This window comes from Rhinoraja longicauda, chromosome 6, assembly GCF_053455715.1.
Source record: "Rhinoraja longicauda isolate Sanriku21f chromosome 6, sRhiLon1.1, whole genome shotgun sequence".
In the NCBI taxonomy this organism is placed as follows: domain Eukaryota; kingdom Metazoa; phylum Chordata; class Chondrichthyes; order Rajiformes; family Arhynchobatidae; genus Rhinoraja; species Rhinoraja longicauda.
Window position 1 is genome coordinate 70757497 of NC_135958.1, and position 24838 is coordinate 70782334.

The window sequence follows — 24838 nt, forward strand, 5'->3', positions numbered from 1 at the left end:
TCATTCTCCCCATATTCTTATCACCCCTCCCCGACAAGATAGGGGCAATTTACCATGGCCAAGTAACACACAAACTGGCAGATCTTTGGAGGTTGGAGGAAATTAGAGCACCCAGATGAAACCCAGGCAATCACAGGGAGAACATGCAAAGTTCGCACAAAAAGCATCTGAGGTCAAGATTAAGCCTATTTCTCCGGAGCTATGAAGCTGCAGCTCTACTAGCCCTGTCATTATACTGTCTGGAAATAGCTAGCTTCAGTTTTTGTCCAATGTTGACACAATGCACTGAATGGGCTCCCTGATCCAAAATACTCTTTATTTTAAAAATAATAATTTTGACATGTGAAATCTAACATCAGAATTTTTTTGTTATTGCAGTAAAAGCAACATGACTCTGGCTTAATGGCTGAGAAGCTTTGGCAATATCAGGAAAAACATTGACCAAAGGAAATGGAAGCTTTCTTCTTCATGATCATCATCACGGCGGCACTCATCAGTGGATTCATTTATTGCAACATTGGCTTCAATGAGGCTCAAGTTGACAGCCATGTGGGAAAGCCCAACTTCATCATAATTTTAGCTGATGACATCGGATGGGGAGATCTTGGTGCAAACTGGCTACTGACTAAAGAAACACCAAATCTGGACAAGATGGTTAAGGGTGGAATGAGGTATGATTATTGGGAAAGGGAAGATGGAAGGGGGGAAGGAAAGGATCTGAGAGTTGAGAAGATGATGGAAGGAGGGTGTTGAGTTGCCACCAATCCCGTATTGTAAAGGATACCTGAAGTGAGAAATTCAGCTTAAATCATTCTGTTCCTCATATAAATTTTCCAATCCAATACTATACTTAATAGCATTGAATTTCAGTCCCAAATAGTTGGGTGACTATAGGACAAATAACATCCAGGTATAACCCAACAATTGATAGTTCTGAATTTTGTGATCAATGAAAAATGCTGTCAGCTCATGGCTGAATTCAGCATTGAAAAAAACCTCTCCTTGAGCAACCATCCCAGGTCTACTTCTGGGTTTCAGAGAAACCCAATGTCAATCAAGCCCCATTCAAATGAGCAGTGCGGGAGCCCAATCCTACTGTACCCTTTTCAAAACATCATTCGATAGTAGGCTCTGCCCACAATAACCACTTTACAGTGGCCGAACAATTTTCTACTCATGGCAAACAACACCCTCAAATGCACTGCCCACAATTCATCCCTGAAGTACGGTGCTAACAAATCTAGGGTTAAACATTGAAACAGAAAATAGGTGCAGGTGGAGGTCATTTGGCCCTTCGAGCCAGCACCACCATTCATTGTGATCATGGCCGATCATCCACAATCAGTAACCCGTAGCTGCCTTCTCCCCATATCCCTTGATTCAGCTAGCCCCCAAGAGCTCTATCTAACTATTTTTTAAATTCATCCATCGAATTGGCCTCTACTGCTTTCTGTGGCAGAGAATTCCACAAATTCACAACTCCCTGGGTGACAATGTTTTTTCTCATCTCAGTTTTAAATGGCCTCCCCTTTACTGTGGTCCCTAGTTCTGGACTCCCCCAACATTGGGAACATTTTTCCTGCATCTAGCTTGTCCAGTCCTTTTATAATTTTATGCGTTTCTATAAGATCCCCTCTCATCCTTCTAAATTCCAGTTAATACAAGCCCAGTCTTTCCAATCTTTCCTCATATGACAGTCCCGCCATCCCGGGGATTAACCTCGTGAACTTATGCTGCACTGCCTCAATAGCAAGGGTGTCCTTCCTCAAATTGGGAGACCAAAACTGCACACAATACTCCAGATGTGGTCTCACAAGGGCACTATACAACTGTAGAAGGACCTCTTTACTCCTAAACTCAAATCCTCTCGTTACGAAATCCTCTTGTAATGAAGGTTCTCCCACCTTACTGTTAGTCAAGGAGTCAGGTAAGGAGTTGAAGGATTTAAACTTCGTGATGATGAATAAATGGTGACATTTTTCAAATTTGAGTGGTCTCAAACAGTGGTCGTCTTTCAACTTATCTGCTGTCCTGTCCTCATAAAAATAAATAAAATAATGAAAGGCATTGTCGGGGTATACAGTCAGATCCTTTTCCCATGATAGCAATATTAAGACTAGAGGGCACAGTTTTAAGATGAGAGGGGAAAAGTTTGTGCCAGGCAAGTGTTTCACATAGAGGGCGGTAGGTGCATGGAACACACTGTCAGAGATGGTGGTGGATATATTTGGGCTGGAGAGAGTGCAATGGACGTTCACCAGGAGACATAAAAGACAGATGATGCTGGAATCTTGAGGACAAAACTAACTGCTAGGGGAACTTAGCAGGTCATGCAGCCTTTGTGCAGGGAATTGGACAGATAATGCTTTGTGTCGTTCACCTTCTTCGTGTAGATTGAGTAGAGGAAAGATAGCTGGTAAAAAGAGATAAGTGAAAGGGGAGGGACAAGAGCTGGAAAGATTCACCATGATGTGGTGGAGTCAGATCTAATCACTACTTTTTAGACAGCCACTAAAATAGGTAAAGCATAAAAGTAAATAAACCTAATACAGGCAAATGGGATTAGTGTAGGTGGGCAAAAAGATCCGGATGGATATGATACGACTGTGACTGCATATGATGCAGCCAAGAATAACTCCTTGGGGGATAACAGAGATATAAAGCAAGCACAGGAAAAGGACCTCTTACAAGTGACTCTGGCTATGACGAAAATGAAACTAGTGTCTAACCTCACCCAGCTGGATGCAAGTACAATGCCTGAAATTTTAGAAACGTTTGTGCTTCCACAATAATTACTGAATAAGCAAATAGATGAATCCTTCAAATTGTGTACTCCCCTACTTTGCCTTGGCGCCATAGAGAAACACAGAAACATTGAAAATAGGTGCTGGTATAGGCCATTTGGTCCTTTGAGCCAGCACCGCCATTCATTATGATCATGGCTGATCATCCAAAATCAGTACCCCGTTCCTGTTTTCTCCCCATATTCCTTGATTCCGTTAGCCCTAAGAGCTAAATCTAACTCTCTCTTGAAAACATCCTGTGAAACGGCCTGCACTGACTTCTGTGGCAGAGAATTACATAGATTCACAACTTTCTAGGTGAAAAAGTTTTTCCTCATCTCAGTCCTAAATAGCCTACCCCTTATTCTTAAACTGTGACCCCTGGTTTTGGACTCCCCCAACATGGGGAACATTTTTCCTGCATCTAACCTGTCCAATCCCTCAAGAATTTAATATGTTTCTATGTTCAGATAGGATTTCTTAAAACCCATTCTTGCGATTGATTGACATCGATTGAATGGCAAGTGATGGAGGCTGTTGTATTCCTACAGGAGTTGCCTATTTTTGAAGAGACACGCATCTGCTCACAGTTCAGTCACAAAATGATTTGCATTTGTCTCCTTTTATGTTCAGCCACTTGGGGAATTGGCAGGATGACTACAAAGAATAACACTGGCTTTCAGGAACTACAACAAAGACTTGCAGCTGTGGAAATAGAGCAAAAATGTGGTCGGGTTATTCTTTGCAACCAACATAATGTAACGAATCTGAACCATGCTTCTATGTCTGATGGAAGGCAGTGGGTGAGGTGTGAATGAGAATCTCACACCACAATGATTATCGTATGTAGGAATGAATTGCAGATGCTGGTTTATACCGAAGATAGACACAAAGTGCTGGAGTAACTCAGCAGGTCAGGCAGCATCCCAGGAGAAAAAGGATCGGTGACGTTTTGTGTCGAAACCCTTCTTCAGACCCTTCTTTAGATAGATTGACTATCTACAATGATTACAGCTTTGGATAACAAGTACAATTACCGCTACTTTGAATGGAAAGTAAGGGAAGTAGTAATTCCAGTACTTTGTGTGGGCTGTTCTTTTACTTTCCATCTGAAGGAGCCACCAGGTATTAAGAAGAAAAACATTTCCGCCTTGCTTTATGAGAGGATATTTGTAATAATATTCTAATTTTGCTTTTCAATTCTATTTCAGATTTGAGGACTTCCATGCAGCTGCCTCTACTTGTTCCCCGTCTCGTGCTTCACTGTTAACCGGGCGTCTGGGTTTACGGAATGGCGTCACCCACAACTTTGCTGTAACCTCAGTTGCTGGCTTACCGCTAAATGAAACTACATTGGCAGACGTTCTGAAGGAAGCCAATTATTCTACAGCACTCATTGGTATTTATAGTTTTGTTCTTGTTTCTCCAATTGTGCTGTTTCTTGGTCCATTTGTGAACGGCATTATTTTAGGATATAACATTTTGTGCACAATTAGAAGCACAGATAAAAAGAAACATGTGCATTCATGTAAAGCATATTCATTTTCACCTTAGATTTGGAATGTTACTCTGATTTTTATGAAATCGCAGGTAAATGAAGAACCAATTGGCTTGCTGCATTTATGTTTCATACAAAAAAATCTTAGTTCATTAGTTCAACATTTGAGGCTTAAGAATTGGTCGGTTTAATAACAGGCTAATTACTATGTTATGTAATTGCTACTCCTCACAATTAATAATTGTATCCACATTTTCCTCCCCCAGGGTGTACGAAGGATTAATTGCAAATACGTCTTGACTCTTAGTGCCATTTTTTGCTTATGCAACTGCAAACATTTTGCTATAATGAATGAGAAAATACCCATCACCTATGTACATTATAAAGTGCCATCCCACACCATCTTTCAGTTCCTAATGATATACTCCTTACTTCTTTTCGCAAAAGTCAACTAAATGCAGTTTCATGTCTACTATAATATTATTTTATCAATAGCAACATTGATTTTAATTCTGTTTTTAGTTTGGAAATTTGCCTAAATATCTAGCACTGGACTTTGGTGAATAAAGAATGGCACAGTTATATATCATATTAAATCCAGCAGTGTTTCAGAATGATACAAGAAGGTGCAGTTAGGACTGCAACATGGACCCACTACAGTTCGCATACCGTCCGAACAGGTCCACCGCTCTCTCTCATCTGGACAGCCAGGGGGGCTATGTGAGGATGCTGTTCATTGACTTTAGTTCAGCATTCAACACAATAGTCCCCAGCACACTGGTTGAGAAGCTGATGGAACTGGGGCTTAGCACCCCTCTGTGTGCCTGGGTCCTGGACTTTCTCACTGCCAGGCCCCAAGTGGTCAGGATGGGGGAACACACATCTAGCTCCCTCACCCTGAAGGGCTGCGTCCTTAGCCCCCTACTGTACTCCCTGTACACACATGACTGTGGGGCCAGGTTCAGCTCAAACTCCATCATCAAGTTTGCTGATGACACTGTGGTGGTGGGCCGGATCTCCAACAACGATGAGAAGGCCTACCGGGAGGAGGTGACTGATCTGGCACTCTGGTGTCAGGACAATAGCCTCCTCTTGAATGTCACTAAAACAAAGGAGCTGATTGTGGACTTCAGAAGGGCTAAACATCCAGGGACGTACACGCCACTGGAGATAGATGGGTCTACTGTGGATAGGGTGAGCAGTTTTAAATACTTGGGAGTCCGCATCACAGAGGATCTGACGTGGGCAACGCACATTGCCGCACTGGTGGGTAAGGCTAAGCAGCGCCTTTACCACCTTAGACAATTGAGGAAATTCAGAGTGTCTCTGAGGATCCTTCATTGCTTCTACTCTGGGGCTGTAGAGAGCATCCTGTCCGGCAACATTACAGTCTGGTTGGGAACAGCTCTGCCCAGGACAGGATGGCCCTGCAGAGAGTAGTGCGTTCGGCAGAACGCACCATGGGAATTACACTCATCCCCCTGCAGGACCTATACATCAGGAGGTGCAGATCCAGAGCAAGCAAGATCATGAGGGACCCCTGCCACCCCAGTAACGGACTGTTCCAGATGCTACGATCAGGCAAACGCCTCCGCTGTCACGCTGTGAAAACGGAGAGGATGAGACGGAGCTTCTTCCCACAGGCCATCAGGACTGTCAACTTTTATAACCCCAGAGACTAAATTTTTGTCGACACTAATAGTAACTTATTAACTTTATTTATATGCTGTAACTGTAATTCTTTTTGTGCACAACCCGCAGGCATTGCCACTTTCATTTCACTGCACATCGTGTATGTGTATGTGACAAATAAATTTGACTTGACTTGACTTGACTTGATTGCCTTCCACGCCTTCTCACAAGTGCCAAATGAGTAGCACTTTAAATTTACTCCATTCATTTTATCAGGAATATTGACAGTGTAACTTGATATAGATTGGGTAATCTCCAGAACTAGGCACAGAAATTGTATTCTGGCAATAACCCACACCTGGTACATGCAATTTAGTTTTAAGTATATTGTTGTCATGTGTACCGAGGTAAAATTAAAAGATTTATTTTGCAAGCTATCCAAACATGTCAGATCATACCATTCATAAACATAATCAAGTTGGAATCAATTTGTGTTAGATAGAGCACAGGAGAAGATAGCACAAAATGCTGGAATAACTCAGCAGGTCAGGCAGCATCTCAGAAGAGAAGGAATGGGTGATGTTTCGGGTCCAGACCCTTCTTCAGACTGAAGATAGAGAGCGCAGAATACACCGATCAGCCAAAACATTATGACCACCTGCCTAATATGCTGTTGGTCCTCCGTGTGCCGCCAAAACAGTGCCGACCCGCCGAGGCATGGACTCTACAAGACCTCTGAAGGTTTCCTGTGGTATCTGGCACCAAAACATGAGCTGCAGATCCTTCAAGTCCTGTAAGTTGCGAGGTGGAGCCACCGTGGATCGGAATTGTCGATCCAGCACATCCCACAGATGCTCAGTCGGATTGAGATCTGGGGAATTTGGAGGCCATGGCAACACCGTGAACACTTCATGTTGCTCAAACCATTCCCGAACAATGTGTGCAGTGTGGCGGGGCGCATTATCCTGCTGAAAGAGGTTACTGCCATCAGGGAATACCATTGCCTTGAAGGGGTGTACCTGGTCTGCAACGATGTTTAGGTATGTGACACGTGTCAAATTGACGTCCACATTAATGGCCGGACCCAGGGTTTCCCAGCAGAACATTGCCCGGAGCATCACACTACCTCCACCGGCTTGTCGTCTTCCCACAGTCGGTTCAGACCAGATGGGATAGCCTTCGTTGCCCTCGCACATCGATGAGCCTTGGGCGCCCAACACCCTGTCGCCGGTTTGTGGTTTGTCCCTCCTTGGACCACTATCGGCAGGTACTCACCACTGCTGACCGGGAGCACCCCACAAGCCTTGCCGTTCAGAGGTGCTCTGATCCAGTCATCTGGCCATAACAATTTGGCCCTTGTCAAAGTCGCTCAGGTCTACTCCTGCCCATTTCTCCTGCATCCAACACATCAACTTTAAGAACTGACTGTTCGCTTGCTGCTTAATACTGTATATCCCACCCCTTGACAGATGCCATTGTAACAAGATAACCAATGTTATTCACTTCACCTGTCAGTGGTCATAATGTTTTGGCTCATTGGTGTATACTCTCAGCATTGTAGCACATGAGTACCATAGACAAAGTCAATGTCCACAATGAGGTGGAGGTGAATCAGACAGTACCCTAGTTTATGTAAGAACCGTTCAGAAGCCTGATAAGAGAAGGGGCGATTCTGTCTGTAATTTATGTGACCTAGCTTTAACAATACTATTGAGTTACAAGGGGTCAATATTGTGAGTGACCAGCTTACAACACTCAAAATTAGTCTGTGATAATTCAAACTAGATTGGATATTTAAAGAGGAGAGATAATGTGGCTTTAGTAAAAGATGAAACTCATCTTGAAGTCAACTAATCTGAAAAATAATGCACATCTAACAATTTCTAACAATGAAGAGAAAATCTTGGCAGAAAAGAACAGCAGACATGTGCACCATTCAAAGGAGCCAGGAAGTCATTCCGAGGCTCCAAATTAGATAACCATAGTAGTCAACATCTGCATTGAATCTCAAGCATCTGGATCCTTTTCTTCAAGAAGACTAGTGGATGGGTCTATCACATGCCCGATCCTACCCTCATTAACTGCTCAGAAAACCACATGTTAATGCACAATTGAAAAGTTACAATTGAAAGCTAACATTCATTGCTTCACTACATACATTTAACATGCTGTACATCTTGAACCTGCAGTTCAGAGCTTGCAATATTGCCACCTTGTGTATTAGGACTTAGAAGAGCGAAGACAACTAACTTTATTCTAATCCTCCTTGACACAATTCTTTTTCCTTCTTACCTCACCATCTTTTCTGATTTTGAAGGTGCAGATGTTATAAGTTTGCTCCTCTTCCTTCCCTTCCTCAAACTTCCTTTTGCTGAATGATTGCTCACATACACATCTCTTTTTGGATATCCTTGATCCATAGCATGGTCAGCAATGGTGGAAGAACAATATGACATTTTCATTGAGGAAACACTATCATTCAGTTTCAATCTCATATTACTTTACAGTCTGGTAGAGAGTTGGGATCCGCATGCAGTGAGGCACTTGAGCTCGGCACCAGCTCATCACAATATGAAGTTGTACGCTAAGCACTTCAATGGGTTATGGTACCGAAACAGGCTTTACCCCCTCACCGAACATAGGAACATAGAAAATAGGGGCAGGAGTAGGCCATTCGGCCCTTCGAGCAGCACCGCCATTCAATGTGATCATGGCTGATCATCCACAATCAGTACCCCGTCCCTGCCTTCTCCCCATATCCCTCGATTCCACTAGCCCTAAGAGCTCTATCTAACTCTCTTTTGAACGCATCCACTGACTCGGCCTCCACTGCCTTTTGAGGCAGAGAATTCCACAAATTCACAACTCTGGATGAAAAGTGTTTTTCCTCATGTCTGTTCTAAATGGTCTACCCCTTATTCTATAACTGTGGCCTCTGGTTCTGCACTCCCCCCCCCCGCATGATGATTCCCGCATCTAGCTTGTCCAATCCCTTAATAATTTAATATGTTTCTATAGGATCCCCTCTCAACCTTCTAAATTTCAATGAATACAACCCAGTCGACCCATTCTTTCACCATTAGTCAGTTCTGCCATTCCGGGAATTAACCTGGTGAACTTACGCTGCACTCCCTCAATAGCAAGAATGTCCTTCCTCAAATTAGGAGACCAAAACTGCACACAATACTCCAGGTGTGGTCTCACCAGGGCCCTGTACAACTGCAGAGAAAGGTTGCATGCAATAACAAAAAGGAAAGGGGTCTGACACCAATTTTGCATAGGACTTTTTATAAAAGGTCCTCTTTAGTATGGAACTGGAGAAATGGAAGGCATATCACAGATCCAAAAATGATGCTGGTGTCCATTTCTAGTTCAGAGAAGCAGAAACCATCCAAAGTCTGGGTAGTGTAATGGAAACACAGACTTCCTGGCATGCAATTTTAGTTTGCTGACAAGCAATCTCAGCTTGCTACCATGCAAACAGGTCAGGATTGCCATCACGTGTATGATAATCATGTTCAAAGCTTGGAGGTTTCACAACAGCTAAGGATTCTATCCTCCAACAGCATTTGCCCAGGCACCTTTGGCAGGGAGGTCTCCATTAAGGATGTAATTACAGTGTGTGAATGGTCTGACATAAGGACAGAGATGCGGCGGCACAGTGGCGCAGCAGTAGAGTTACTCCCATTACAGTGCCAGAGACCTGGGTTCGATCCTGACTTTGGGTGCTGTCTGTACAGAGTTTGACCACGTGGGTATTCACCGGGAGTTCACCCTTTGACCACGTGGGTATTCTCCGGGTGCTCCAGTTTCCTCTCACACTCCAAAAGGTGTACAGGTTTGTAGGTTAATGGGCTTCTGTAAAGTGTAAATTGTCCCAAATGTGTAGGATAGTGCAAATGTACGAGGTGATCACTGCTCGGCGCGGACTCGGTGGGCCGAAGGGTTGTATCTCTAAAGTCTAAAGTCTAAAGATGCACTTTGGGGAAGCCTGGAATGCAGACAAATGCCCTTGTCTATTCGCCTTGCTGCCACATGTTATGAGAAAAGTGAACAAAGTCTTCTGTTCTCATCAATGGAACTTTGGCGACCTTCCTGCTGCAGCACTAAACAGCAGGCTGTTCAGTAGGGCCGAGATCAGCTGCAGCAGTGTGGAATGGTCTTACGGCTATAAAACCAAGAGTGAGCACTGACTGCATGCAACGCAGTCAAGCCACCTGTGTGAGATGATATTTGAGGTCAGAGAATGGAGCACGAGGAATGCAGTTTGAGTACTGACCCTTTAACGGGAAATGGGGGGAGTACAAATCTGGTTGTTTTGAGAGTAATTGCTTTTGGGAGCTGAGTTTGGAAGTGTCGTTGCAAATGAATTCTGTGTGTAACAATATTGTGGACATTATTTGAGGAAGTTTTACACTGAAAAAACCTGCTGCAGCAACAAAAGGGAGTAGTTGCTAATCCTTTACATTGTTGTTAATTGGCTGGTTTCCTGCTAGTAACGTGTTCAGCCAAACAAGATTAAGACAGGAATTAACCGGAGCACTAGTCCAGATTAAATCTATAGGATGAAATCATCATTGCATTTTCATTAATGTCACAAACAGATTGAAATAGGTCTGGTGAATAAATGTAATTCCGGAACCAACTGTGCACCTATGCTGGCCAGAATGTTAATGTTAGGCTTGATGTGCTTTAACCTCCTTCATGCTACAAAGAAAATAATATTATCCCTGCACTGATTGCTTGTTGTTCCTTAGGGTATAGTGTATTTTTGACTCCACATGGAGCCTGAGGAACAAACGTCAGCCTTTTGTGGTCATGGAGATGAATTTCCCAACAGGTTCACAGACAATGAGAAATGTTATGAATTGAGCACATGTGCCTGACACTTGTGCAAAAATACTTCTACTTTCCATGAATGCCATAAACATTTATAATCCCCCTCAACCTACCTATGCTTTACCTTGACTCTGGTTTGTAATAGTATAAGGAGCAGTGTAATAACATCCAAAATCCACAGATTTGTTCTATTGGATCATAAATGATCCCGATTGAGCAAACTGCTTTAAGAACATGAAATTGGCTCTGAACAAATTTCTCCTCAAGTCTTTAGCAAAAATGTTGCTCTCAGATCTGAACAGTATTATGGCACTTTCTATTTGGCAGTAACTAAGAAGCCAATGTAAGTTTATCTTTGTCTGCAAGGGCATGGATTTCCAGTTATGTCCAGCGTTGTCTCATAATTTGATATTTAGTGAGGCCTGAATGATTTGAATACAGTGTAAAAATGATGATACTTTCCTTGCAAATTAAAGGAATAACCCATCTATTTAAAATGCAAGATGGAATAAACCACGAACTGTCTGAACCAGTTATCATACGAAGCAAATATGGAATGTTTGTCAGTTTGCTAGGTGAGAAAATATAAATATAACTTGCTTCAGAGGGTAAGAAATTATGCGATTTAATCATTTAATCACAATCATGAGTTCAAAGTACTCTAATAGTTTCAATTAAAAGAAATATATAAAGGGATAATTTTGCAATCTAAATGAGAAATAATATACATGTACCTTAAATAATCCTTGTACATTTACACTGCACACTGATAGAGTGAAATCTTTCAACTTCTCTAACCCAGAAACTCTGTAATTAATGGAAGTAGCCAGTCTGGGTTCAGTGGGGATCCGGTAATAGAATAAACCCAGATTGAATTTGGTTCCTTCTTGATCCACATGACTCCAGATGAGAACTTCTCAGTTGCTATTTTGACTAAACTACCATCCTTGCTCCACGATATGAATTTTAGGAATCCGGTCTCATGACTTTCAGAATAGAAACACCACAAAGCACATTATAGCACAGAACCAACACACAAAATGGTTAATTATTTATCAAGTTATTGTTTAAATAAGATAATAAAATAAAAGTTAATGCCTCCAAAGCACTAATTGTTTTCACTCTTTTGTTTGTAATGGACTGATATAAGAACTGAAATGTGGAGAAATGTCTTCACTCAGCAGATGATGAACCAATGGAATTCCCCAGATAGCTGCAGAGGCCAAAAGGCTGAAGGTTGAAAAAAAAAAGCTGAAAAAGAAGGTTGATAAATACCTAAGTACAAGAGGCATCAAGAGATACGGGAAGGGAACTGAAATATGGAATTGAGACGGATTATCATATTGAATGATGGATCATAGTTGAAAAGCTGCATAGCCCACTTTTGCTATTTTCTCTGCTTCCATGTCTTTGTTGCAGCTTGATAATGCATGGTACTAACATTCTGGTGATAACTTTACTGTCGACTGGAGTAGATAAGGGGTTAAACATTTTTTAAATTGCATCACACACTGTTGCCTTTTTTAGATTGCATGCATATCTCTGCCATTCATTAAAATATTCAGATGTGATTACCACCACAGGTTGGGAACCAAATTTGAAATTAGATATAGTCGGCCTGCCAGAGATAGCACAAACTTGGAAATTCAATAGCTAATAGTGATATCTAAACACAAGGAACTGCAGATGCTGGTTTACAAAAAATGACGCAAAGTGCTGCAGTAACTCAGCATGTTAAGCAGCATCTCTGGAGAATGTAGATAGGTGACATTGTGAGTCGGGACCCTACTTCAGACTGATTGTAGCAGGGGGGGAAAGCTGGAAGAAAGGTAGGGCAGAACAAAGCCTGGCAAGTAATAGGTGAACACAGATGAGAAGGACAGATGATTGGGCAAAGACCAGATATGGAAGGACAACGGCTATGAGATAAGGAGAAAAGAGGCGTGATATGTGAAGCCATAGGAAGGGATGTAGTTGGAAGGAGACGGAGAAGGGGAAAAGGGGCAGGATTATGGAAGAAATGATCGCGCATCCAGGTGGGGCACAGGGAAGAGAAGGGGAGTCTACATTTGGTCTCACTGATGTAAAGGAGGCCACATTGGGAACACCAAATGCAGTAGATGAGGTTAGAGGAGGTGCATGTGAACCTCTGGCTCACCTGGGAGGACTGGTGAGGTCTCTAGATAGATGTGAGGAAGGAGGTATAGAGACAGGTGTTACATCTGCGATTGCTGGAGAGGAGGTGGTTTGGGTGGGAAGGGATGAGTGAACCAAGGAGTTGCAGTGGGAGCGATTTTGCAGAAGCAGAAAAGGGTGGGGATGGGATGATGTGACTGGTGGTGGGATCACTAGTGGTGATGGTTGCAGTAGTATCAAATAGATATGTACTTTTTAACAACATTTTTACAAGGCTGCATCCAGACCAAGGATAAAGATCAGTGCCAGGACTATCTCCCTGGTGTCGTAGGTTGCAAATGATGCCTTCAGTAGATGATCCAGATGAACTCCTCAATGGGAATTCTACAAAAGGAGAAAGATGAATGTGTACCTTGAAACATTTGATGGGTTTGTTGGATTCTAGGAAACCTGAGAAAATTGTCAAGGGCTTCAACATAATTTTTAGTATTTTCTGAAGCTTGGCTGTCTCCATTCTAGGACTGAAGTGGTAGTAGTGGTATATCCTGTTGACATACTTTTGAATGCAGCATCAATGATTAAGATTGCCTGTTCCATTTCAGCGCAATCAAATGCCACCAACTGTGATTGTGTTCATTTGAGACTTAGGGTCACACAGCATTCGAAATGGGCCCTTCGGCCTAACTCTTCCATGCCAACCATTCTCGTGATCTAAGTGCTCCTCTTATTCCTTCTCCTCAGCAGGTCATTTGATAGCGAATGACCAGATCTGCACTCTTAAGAATATGACCTTGTGCAGCAAACACGAGTTCCATTAATCTTTTTTAACTTCTCAGCTGAATACAATGGAGCACCCTCTAGGGTAGATAAGGTAGACAAGAATCATTAATTCAGCATAATAGTGTTCTGCCTGCTTCCCCCTCCATGCAGTGCTGTCACGGGTCATGCCATCAAAAGAAAGCTAATGGCTGCCCCTTGATTGTCATTGTGGTAGCTTGCATGACTGAATTCATGATTGATGCACAGCATCATAGACCGGTTGTATGTTGCAGGAACTGCAGTGTATCTTAGAATTAATATGAGACAACTGCAAATTGACATGCAGGCTTGCACCATTACAAATCTGTGCAATCCTTGGGAAACTGTGTGCGTGCTCCATTTGCTGCTCTTTCTAAGAGGAAAAAAACTTTAACAACAATTTTTATGTAGGGAGGATCCGCGATCCTACTAATGCCACAGCAGGAGGCAAACTGCATGATTTTTCCACCCACGGAGTTCATACAAGTTTACACCCTCTTCTTGTCATCAGGAATCAAATGACCATCCCTCTGCTAACTATGCCAATGATTCCCGAATGGATTTCCACTGGTTGTTGGTGATTTCAGAAATTCATGTGATTTGTGGAAATCAGTAAGGAATTGCATGGCAGATGCTGAACAATTTTTTCTCAAGGCTTAGGCAAAAAAGTTGATCCCAGATCTGGAAGGTTTTATGATATTTCCTATTTAATCTTGGCTTTACCTAAGAGGCAAAAGTAAGTAAATCTTAATCTGGGAGGAGTAGATATTGATTCCAAGTTATGACCAGAGTTGTCTTTTTGTTTGTTATTTTGTGAGCCCTGCGTGATTTGAATACCATGTAAAAATGATGCAAGTCTCCTTGTAGATCAGTGCAGAACATAATCTCTCAGTGTAATCACACCTGACTGCCTGTGACTCTGGTCTAGGGACCAATAAGCAACACAAGATCATCACGATGCCAAATTAAAAGCTTCTGATGTATTCATTTTCAGTAAACCTGGCACCAGTCAGTAAAGCTGTGTATTACCTGGCTTCTTAATTTAGCAAACCTGGAAAGTTTATTTTGATGGCTCTGGTGAGTTTGTAAGATGTTGAAAAGAAAGTTGTTTGAGACTGCAGTCAAAATTCTCAAACCTTCTCGAATGCAGGCAAACTCAATGCATCGGATGATGTTTTGCTCCCCATCAATTTTGCACATCTGGAATTAACCTAATAACAGGAGTAATGCTGGTTTGTTGTGACTGATGAAAGCCTCTCTTTTCAATAACTGATTTTGTTTGGAAACTGCCCATTTCACACAGGGAAGTACTGTAATTTCTGTAACTGTAATCAGTTTAGGATATCAATTTCAAATTGTAATTATTTCTGTTTATAAATATGTCCTGGGTCCTTTTCTCAAAAGTACAATAAGGATCTGGAACCTGAATAATCTGCTTGTTGCAAAATCATTACTCCTGAGGATTATGTTTTAATTTTCCATAAATAAGGAATGGGATAGTGAAATCAGGCATTGAATGAAATGTATTTAGAATCTACAGTATTTTACCTTTTATGGATGATGAAAGTTGATCCTTAATAATAAAAAGTTATTTGATTCTTAGGGGCCCAGCTTATAGAGTTGCTGCCTCACAGACCCAGACCTCAAGTGCTGTCTGTGTGGAGTTTGCATGTTCACCCTGTGATCACATGGGTTTCCTCTGGATGCTCTGATTTCCTCTCATATCCGAATGACGTAAGGGTTTGTAGGTTAATTGGCCTCTGTATATTGCTCCAAGTGTGTAGGAAAGTACGTTGCCAAGGTAGATTAGAGTTGTGTAGGATGGTTCAAGAGCCTGATAGTTGGAGGAAAGTAGATGTTCCTGAACCCTAGTGGTGTGCAACAGTATTAACAATTTCATAATTTAATTTTTTAATGTTTTGAGATACAGCATGGAAGCAGGCCCTTCAAGTCCACCAACTTTACGCTGACCAGCAAGCACCTTCATTGCAATATATAGCCCAATGACATATTAAATAAAACAAGCCTCAGTGTTTTATTTAATCTGTGATCGGGCTATATAAATAAAACTCCTTGGTGTATTCATCACCACATTAATGGAATATTTTATCTTACAAAATATGAAATCACTGGAATGATGATGCAAAACAAAAAAAGTCACTGATAACATCTTAGTAATGTTCACAGGGCATTGTACTTGGGGGTACAAATACAATCTTTTTAATCTTTAGCAGAGAAATATGACAATTTTATTCAGTGAAACCATTTCATAGGGGGTATAATGGCACAGCTGATGGAGCTACTGCCTCACGGCTTCAGAGACTTGGGTTCAATCCTGACCTCAGGTGCTGTCTGTATGGATTTTGCAAGTTCTCCCTGTGACCACATGGGTGTCCTTCAGGTGTTCTGGTGTCCTCCCACATCGCAAAGACCTGCAGGTTTGTAGGTAATTGGCCTCTGTAAAATTGCCCCTAGTATGTAAAGAATGGATGGGGAAGTGGGATAATGGAGAACTAGTGTGAACGATGGTCCCCCTTGGGCCGAATGGTCTGTTTCCATGCTGTACCTCTAAACTTTAAACTAAACTTCCCACATAACTGAATGGATTAGCAGCCTTTCTAGGAGACAAGGTATTCATGCTGCACAAATATACATGTTAAGCAATGGGGGGAGGTGGCAGGAATATGTATTTTAATTGCATCTGATATCTCCAATTACGCATGCTACTCTTTCATACAATAAATTAATCCTTCAACTAAAACTTAGTGAGATTAATTAGAGTGGGTAATATAGTCGGCTTTTCAGTCAAGTTTGCAATTCAAAGAACTCTTCACATCTCTTGAGATCAATATCAACAATTTCACAAGTTTAGGCTGAACAGCATGTTGCAACACAGCAGCAAGGTTATAGTTTTTCTCTGATGTTAGTAGTTAGAATTAATCAGTTCATGACCACTGTGGGAGAATAGTATGAAAAACAAAATCTCACTGTAATGTAGTTCCACTTTGTGTTAATTAACGTTCTTGTGCATGTTGGGATAAATATCGGAAATTGCTTTATAGCTCCTGGAGTCTGTCCCACCAATGTGTGAGATTATGACTGAACTCTGCAAACTTTGTCTTTACCGTGCATTCACCAATAGCTTTGGCTAACAAATATCAATGGTTGATAGACACAAAAACCTGGAGTAACACAGTGGGTCAGGCAGCATCTCTGGGGAAAAGGAACAGGTGGCTTTTCGGGTCGGATCCCTTCTTCAGAGTTATATCAATGGTTGAACTATCTTCAATTGTCGTTAGTAGATGAGTGCTCCAAACTTCCACTATCCTTCTTCTCGAAAAATGCTTCCTTAGTTCACTCCTAAAAGTCATGGCTCTAAACATTGGAGTCTACCCACTGATTCAAAACTGCACACCCAGCAGAAATAGTTTCATAACATATGAAGCAGAAGCTGAAGGAAGCCATTTGATCACTCATGCATTCTCTGCTAGTCATTAAGAATGTGGTTTTCTTTTTTACCTCAGCATCTTTTCCTGTACTAATTCAATCCAATGTCCTTTGATTCCTGAAATATCTAAAAATCTATTTCTCTCTGCTGCATCACAGAATTTCTAAAAGTCAAATACAGCTCATCGCCTGACCAACTCTGCTGGTCAGACATCATTTCTCCAGTCCTATTACAATGCAAATTTGATATATCCTGCCTTGTAATACAGTGGTTTTCAATATACCTGGGTATCTCTACGGAGGTAGAAATGGGGTAAACAATACTTATACTTATAATACTTATAATGCGCCTCAACGTTCCATTGATTTATTTTCTAAATGCTCTATTTAACTCTAGAAATTTGCCTTAATACCAACTTTGATCAAATTCTCCTGCAATCTTCTAATTTCAGGAAAATACAATTTTAATTTGTGTAATCTGTTATGTCATCTTGAGGGCAGCGCAGTGGTGCAGCTGGTTGAACTGCTGCCACACCGTGCCAGAGACTAGAGTTCGTACCTGACCTCGGGTGCCGTTTGATTACATAGATTACATAGAAAATAGGTGCAGGAGGAGGCCATTTGGCCCTTCCAGCCAGCACCGCATTCATTGTGTTTGTGTGGAATTTGGATGTTCTCCCTGTGGCCCCATGGGTTTCCTCCGTGTGCATTGGTTTCCTCCCACATTCCAAAGGCATGCGGGTTTGTGGATTAATTGGCCTCAGTAAACTTGCCCCTTAACATGTAGGGAGTGGATGAGGAAGTGGGATAACATAGAATTCTTGTGAATGGGTGTTCAATGGTTGGAGTAGACTTGGTGGTTTGAAGGCTATGTTTCCTTGCTGTATCTCTAAACTAACCTGTTGTCATCATCTAATCTGCCAAATACACACCTTATTGCCATCAGACCTAATATTTATTCCCTTTGGTGTAGTTCATAAAACTGCTTGTCGTGTTTCAGGTTAGGTATAGCCAGGGCATAGTGTTGTGATTGCATAACATCCCCACTTTAAAGGCAGGCATTCGAAAAGACTTGCATTTTTTATACCTGTCCATGACTTTTATCTATTTACGTGGCACTCTACGACTATTTTTTTATTTCCTGCTGTTCCTCAGCTATGTGCTTTGTTGTAACCTTCCCACGTCTAAAGAGGATGTGCTCACATTTCCCCACATTAAAATAGGTTTGTCGCAGTTTTTGCTCATTTGACTAATCTGTTCATTATTTTCTCTGCAGAACGATTTACCCACCCACATTGTTCATAACGAGATCTATTTTTGTGTCGTTGACAAACTTGGGTGTATGTTATTCAGTCATGTAATCTAAGTCCATTATAAACAGGAAACAGCAGAACAGATCCTTGAGAGGCACTGGTAGTCACATCCTTCCAGTTTGAGCACCTGGCCATTATCACCCTCTCTTTGCTGACTTTCAGGCAATTTTCTAGCCAGTCAATAACTTTCATTCAATTCCGTGAGCTTTAAGTTTAGTTTGCAATCTCTAATGAAGGACTATTAAATGGTTTCTCAAAGTCCATATAAATATCTGTTGGCATTTCCCTGTCCATTACTCCTGTCACCACTTTAATAATTCTACCAGTTTCATTAGGAATGAATTAAGTTATAAATCAATACTGTCTCTCCCTGTTAAGGTGGACTTTTTCATTGTGTTTAGTTTCCCTGACCTGCATATTTGATTCTAATAATTTCCTGAGAGAAGGCATTGGACTAACTAACACAGAATCCCCCACTTTCTCTCTCTTTAAACATTTGAGTGAGATGTGCAGTTTTCCTATTTGAAGGAGATAAACCTTGGAAGATAGACACAAGATGCTGGAGTAACTCAACGGGCCAGGCAGCATCTCTGGAGAAAAGGAATAGGTGACGATTCGAGTCGAGACCCCTCGTCAGACTCTTAAAGAAGATTATGGTTAGAGCAATGTGGCGTTCTCATTTATTTCCTTTAAAACCATCTGCTCTTGGTGATCTAGAACTCCTTGGTGCCATTATTTTCTTCATTATTGCTATTTTATGTACACAAAAAAATTGCCTATTTTGGGCCATTTTGGGAGGATGTTTGACATGTTACCCTTTTCCCTCTGTTACAAATTCTGCTGCAAACCAATTAATGCATCATGTCTGCCAAATCCTTATTTTATGATCATGTTAACCTTTGTCTAACAAATGAGGCCTAGGAATTCATCTATGCCAAGAAATAATTGCTAAACTGAGGGTGGGTGGGTAATGTGTATTTTGTCCAAGATTGTAGATTGTGTCAATCTAGTGTCTAGTCCAGAGATATAGCATGAAAACAAGGCCTTCAGCCCACCAAATCTACACCGACCTTCGATCACCCATTCACACTAGTTCTGTTATCGCACTTTCGCAGTAATGAAGAAAAATTATTGTGTGTGAATGCCAGGACCTGAAAAGTCAGAGCATTGGGTTGTAGGGGAGGGGTTTGGTGGCCAGTGAATGGACACAGGAAAGTCCATAATTATAATCATTCTTATTAGCCAAGTATGTTTTGCAACATACGAGGAATTTGATTTGTCATTCAGTCATACCAATAAAACAAACCAGAGAACATTGACATATACTTTTTAAAACATACTAAAAGTAATAAAAAAGACAATAAGAAAGACAGACCATTGGCGAGGCTTCCATCGCTGATGGTGCCACCTGGTGGAATCCAGGTGATAGTGAAGATGATGGGACGTGAGGGAGATTTGTAGATGTCGTGGTCAAATCAGGTACAAATCAGGTATGATGCTGGGGAAGCAAGAGGGGGCTAAGTCAAGGGATCCCCATGGTAAGGATCAGTATTTAACTTAAGGAAATCTTCCTGTGGGTTACAACAAATGTCAGACTCCATGCACTATGACTGAAAATTAGAAAAATTGCAGCTTCTGGAATGCTGATGCTTGGTCTAATGAGTTTCTCCAGAACTTTCTGTTTTATTCCATGTTCTGTGACCTGCAGAGGCCAATAACGTTTAAGTATCACTGAAGCAGGACTCAAATTTGTTTCTAGACGAGTGGTCTGCTATGTCTGATTGCTACAAGTGGATAGTTTAATTTCTAGAACTTTAATGGAAAGATACTGTGAGTGATGTTGGATATTACTGCACGCCTGCATATTAGTGAATAATACATACAGAGAACCCAAAAACAGCTTTATAACGAAGATCAGACAAAAGGCTGGAGTAACTCAGCGGGTCAGGCAGCATCTCTGGAGAAAGGGAATAGGTGACGTTTCGGGTCGAGACCCTTCTTCAGACTAGACAACATTATAACTTTGTTGAAGGTGCAGAGAGTATACAACTGCATTCAGAATTGGTTTTCCAATCAATTCTGGTGCATAGCACATGTAAAGTTGCACTGCATGATCGCACCTCTGACCCCCCACAATCTAACCTGTATTATACCTTCATGTCTAAATATGTGCAGAATTATTTCAAATTCTATGTCAAAGTAATCAGTAACAATGGTGGTAAAACATTTTTTCAATTAGTACAAGAATGTTTATCAGTAAAATTATAAGGCCACTTTGTCAAAATAACTTCATGTTTTTGTTTCATGCAGGGAAATGGCACCTAGGACATCACGGGCCTTATCACCCTAACTTCCGTGGTAAGAAAGATTTTTTCTGTTCGAAATTAAGTCCAAAGATGAGCTTCCTGGAATATTTAACATAATATTTGCACTCTATAAGTTTGAATAAGTTCAAAGAACAGAATTATTATGCCACAGTGATTTACTTAGTAAGCATTTATGATATTTAACAAGTGTGTAGGAAAGAACTGCAGATGCGGGTTCAAATCGAAGGTATAGACGCAAAATGCTGGAGTAACTCAGCGGAACAGGCAGCATCTCTGGAGAGAAGGAATGGCCTCGACCCAAAACGTCAGCCATTCCTTCTCTCCAGAGATGTTGCCTGTCCCGCTGAGTTACTCCAACATGATATTTAACAAACTAGTTTTACAGAAAATCTCTCATAATCTTATGTTTGAACAGCATACGGTTATTTTGTAATTGCACGTATCTCAAGGATAAATTGTCAATTACTGTGGGCGACCACGGCGGCGCAGTGGTAGAGTTGCTACCTTACAGCGCTTGCAGCGCCAGAGACCTGAATTCAATCCCGACTATGGGTGCTGTCTGTACGGAGTTTGTATGTTCTCCTCATGACCGCTTGGGTTTTCTCTGAGATCTTCGGTTTCCTCCCACACTCCAAAGACTACGGGTATGTAGGTTCATTGGCTTGGTGTATGTGTAAATTGTCCCTAGTGTGTGTAGGATAGTGTTAATGTGTGGGGATCGCTGGTCGGTGCGGACTCGGTGGGCCGAAGGGCCTGTTTCCGCACTGTATCTCTAAACAAAACTAAACTAAACTACCGTTCTACATAGTACATTGCAGAGCTCAGCATTTCCTAACTTTTAAGAGGATATGGGATAAGTAACAAGAAAACACAGACACTTGAGCCAACATAGTGCCTATTTGTTATAGCTACGAATAAAATATGTTTCGGTGTTACCTTGCATGGAACACAGAGGAAGAAGTTATTAATGGCAGCGCATGCATTAAAGTGATTAGGTATAATTTTTCCAGAAAGATGACTGAAAGATTGCCTTCGACAGAGCACAGGGAACATAAATCATGTTGGCTATTAAATGATCACATTCACCTTTTCTGCGCTGTAGGGAGCCATGTTCACAAATGAAGCAGTAGCAGAGAGTGGAGGAAATTTGGAGTTGCTAATTTAACTGCTGGAAGTACTTAGGTAACTAGCTAATGAGTTCTGGCAAGAAGCCTGAAACTTTTTTTATAATTAGTTTTCTGATTACTTCAACAGCTAAGTCCACAAATGCTGCTTACTCCAATTCACCTTGCATGCTGCCCAAACACCCTTGTTCTAGGTATTTCAAATGATAGAAAAAAATCACCAACCTAATATTAGCACTACTTTCCTAAACTAATGACAATGAACAAGTGTGAATTGGATAAGATCATAAGAGATCATGTGATAGAAGTAGAATTAGGCCATTCAGCCCATTAAGTCTACGCCATTTAATCATGGCTGATCTATCTCTCCATCCTAACCCCATCCTCCTGCCTTCTCCTCATAACCTCTGGCACCCGTAAATTAATCTATCGACTGGATTAATTGGCAACATTTTTATTTCACAAAATTTTCACTTTTGGTGGGTATGGTGGCAATTCAGCAAACAAAAATAATCGTGACAAAAGTGGCACCATGCCAAAGCTCTGCTTCAAAGGTGGATGCTAGAATCTTCCTGCCATCCTGTTATAACCTTCATCTATTTGCCAGTAGGTCAACACTCCATCACTTTGTATTTAAACAATGTGGGAAGACATTGGTAAATTTAATTGCCCCATCTTAAAAATGTCCACTGGTGCTACTGAGACTGCAATATGATCCTGAAATGGGAAACAGCTTGAAAGGTGACAAGTCACACAATAAAATGATTCCACAATATCCATCATCTTGTAATAGCAAGGAACTACAGATGCTGGTTTACCAAAGAAAAGCACAAAGTGCTGGAGGAACTCAGCGGGTCAGGCAGCATCTGTGCAATATGGTGACTGTGCATTTGTGGGTTGTACAAAAGAATTTTGCTATGCTGTGCATATGTGACAATAACAAAATAATTGAAACTTCTCTGGAGAACATGGTAGGTGAAGTATCAGGTCGGGACCCTTCTTCAGGCTGATTGAAGTGGGAGCGGGAAATAAAGCTGGAAGAGAAGAGGGGCAGGACAGAACATGGCTGGTAATAGATGAACAGTGGCGAGGGTATTTTTTTGATAGGCAGCTTGTTGGACAAAGGCCAGGGATGTAAAGACAGGTGTGAGCCCAAAAGGATAAGGATTTGTGAATTGTGAAGCTCAGGGATAGAAAAGTTGTGAATTGTGTAGCCGGTGGTTGGAGTGGAGGTGGGGGGGGGGGAGCTTGCTTTTTTCCTTAAAAACCTTGAAATCTGCCTCTTACAAAATTAGAGAGAAATAATGAAATGATTCTCTGAAAGTTACAGCTATGTGAAAATTAATGGATTAGCAAAAAAATAGATGTGGGCCGCATTGGTTACCTGGGAAACAAAGAAATAACGGCAGCTCTGGCGAATCTCTGGGGAAATGTGTTTTGCCAATGTGTTCACTGCATAATGCACAAACAAAACGAGGTAGAAATGCAATCTGATGTTCTAGGTGCAGTGAGCAATCTAAATAACTAATTTTACTAAAAAGAAATATCTAGAGATGTTAGGATGATTAAAATTTGACATATCCCAGAGACGTGATATTCTGCATCCTAGCATTCTAAAGAAGTGGCTATTCAGGTAGTGGACACATTTGTGATGATCGTCCAAAGTTCTCTTGATTCTGGAGTAGTCCCAGCAAGCTGGACAGTGTTAAATTTAACATCACTGTTCAATAAAGTGTTGCATGATAAATAAGAAACTATGAGCCAATTTGACTGACATCAGCTGTTAGCTTTCTGATTGCCTCTACAGTAAAGCAAGTAGCTGGAATCCATCATTAAGGCTCTGGCTACTGAGTTCTTAGAAACTCACAACACGATTCGAAAGAGTGAAAATATTTTACAAATGAAAATTGGTTTTGGCAAATCTAATGATAGGATTTAGTTTGGTTTAGTTTAGTTTACATATACTGCGCAGAAACAGGCCCTTCGGCCCACCAAGTCCGCACCTATCAGCGATCCCCCATACACTAACACGATCCCATATACACTAGGGACAATATACATTTATAACAAGCCAATTAACCTACCAACCCATATGTCTTTGGAGTGTGGGAGGAAACCGAAGATCTCAGAGAAAACCCACACATGTCAAGGGGAGAACGTACAAACTCCATACAGACAGCACCCGGAGTCAGGATCCAACCCAGATCTCTGGCGCTGTAAGGGCAGTAGCTCTACCGCTGCGCCACAGTGCTGCCCAGCAGAGTAGAACAGAGGAAGTTAATGGACATAAGAGACAAAATATCCAGATTTTTAAATACAGTAAATAAGGCCTCACAGCAACAGTGGCCCAGGTTTGATCTTGACCTCGAGTGCTGTTGAGTTTGCATGTTCTCCCTGTGACTGTGTGGGTTTCCTCTGGGTGTCTAGTTTCCACCCACACCCCAAAGATATGCGGGCTTGTAGGTTAATAGGCATCTGTAAATTGCCCCCTGTGTGTAGGGAGTGGATGTGATACAGAGATAACATAGAGCTAGTGTGAATCGGTGATTGATGGTCAAAACGTAGACTTAGTGGGCCAATGGGCCTGTTTCCATTCTGTATGTTTCAATCAATGAATCAAGGCTTTTAAGAGTCCATAGATCTGGGAGTGGTGAGAAGATGCTTGTTGATCCAGTCCATTTCCTATGAAATGGTGTTAGTTTATACGAGAAATAGAAACAGGAAATGGCTCCTTGAGTTTCCTCCAGCAGTTGGGAAGCCAGCATGGACATTACTGATAAACCATAGTCTTTTTGACCTTTTTGTTAATTCAAGTGCTAGTGTTCCTACTAGCAATCTTTACCATTGCTTAATTTCTGATAAAGTGTTTCAAGGGTTTCAAGGTCAGTTTATTGTCACATGTACCAATTAAGGTACAGTGAATAGGTGCAGTTTATGACTT

At 41.5% G+C, this 24838-nt stretch overlaps 1 protein-coding gene across 7 annotated transcripts in view; it reads left to right on the plus strand.

Annotated features, from left to right (window-relative positions):
- arsg (arylsulfatase G) overlaps positions 1-24838 on the plus strand; it is a 137599-nt gene that overhangs the window by 75488 nt on the left and 37273 nt on the right. For all 7 annotated transcript variants that reach the window (XM_078401305.1, XM_078401310.1, XM_078401307.1 and 4 more), the window contains exons 2-4: positions 379-671; positions 3995-4182; positions 20757-20804. In XM_078401305.1, the coding sequence (XP_078257431.1) occupies positions 451-671; positions 3995-4182; positions 20757-20804 (457 nt within the window). In that variant the 5' untranslated portion in view covers positions 379-450. The remainder of the gene's footprint in view (positions 1-378; positions 672-3994; positions 4183-20756; positions 20805-24838) is intronic.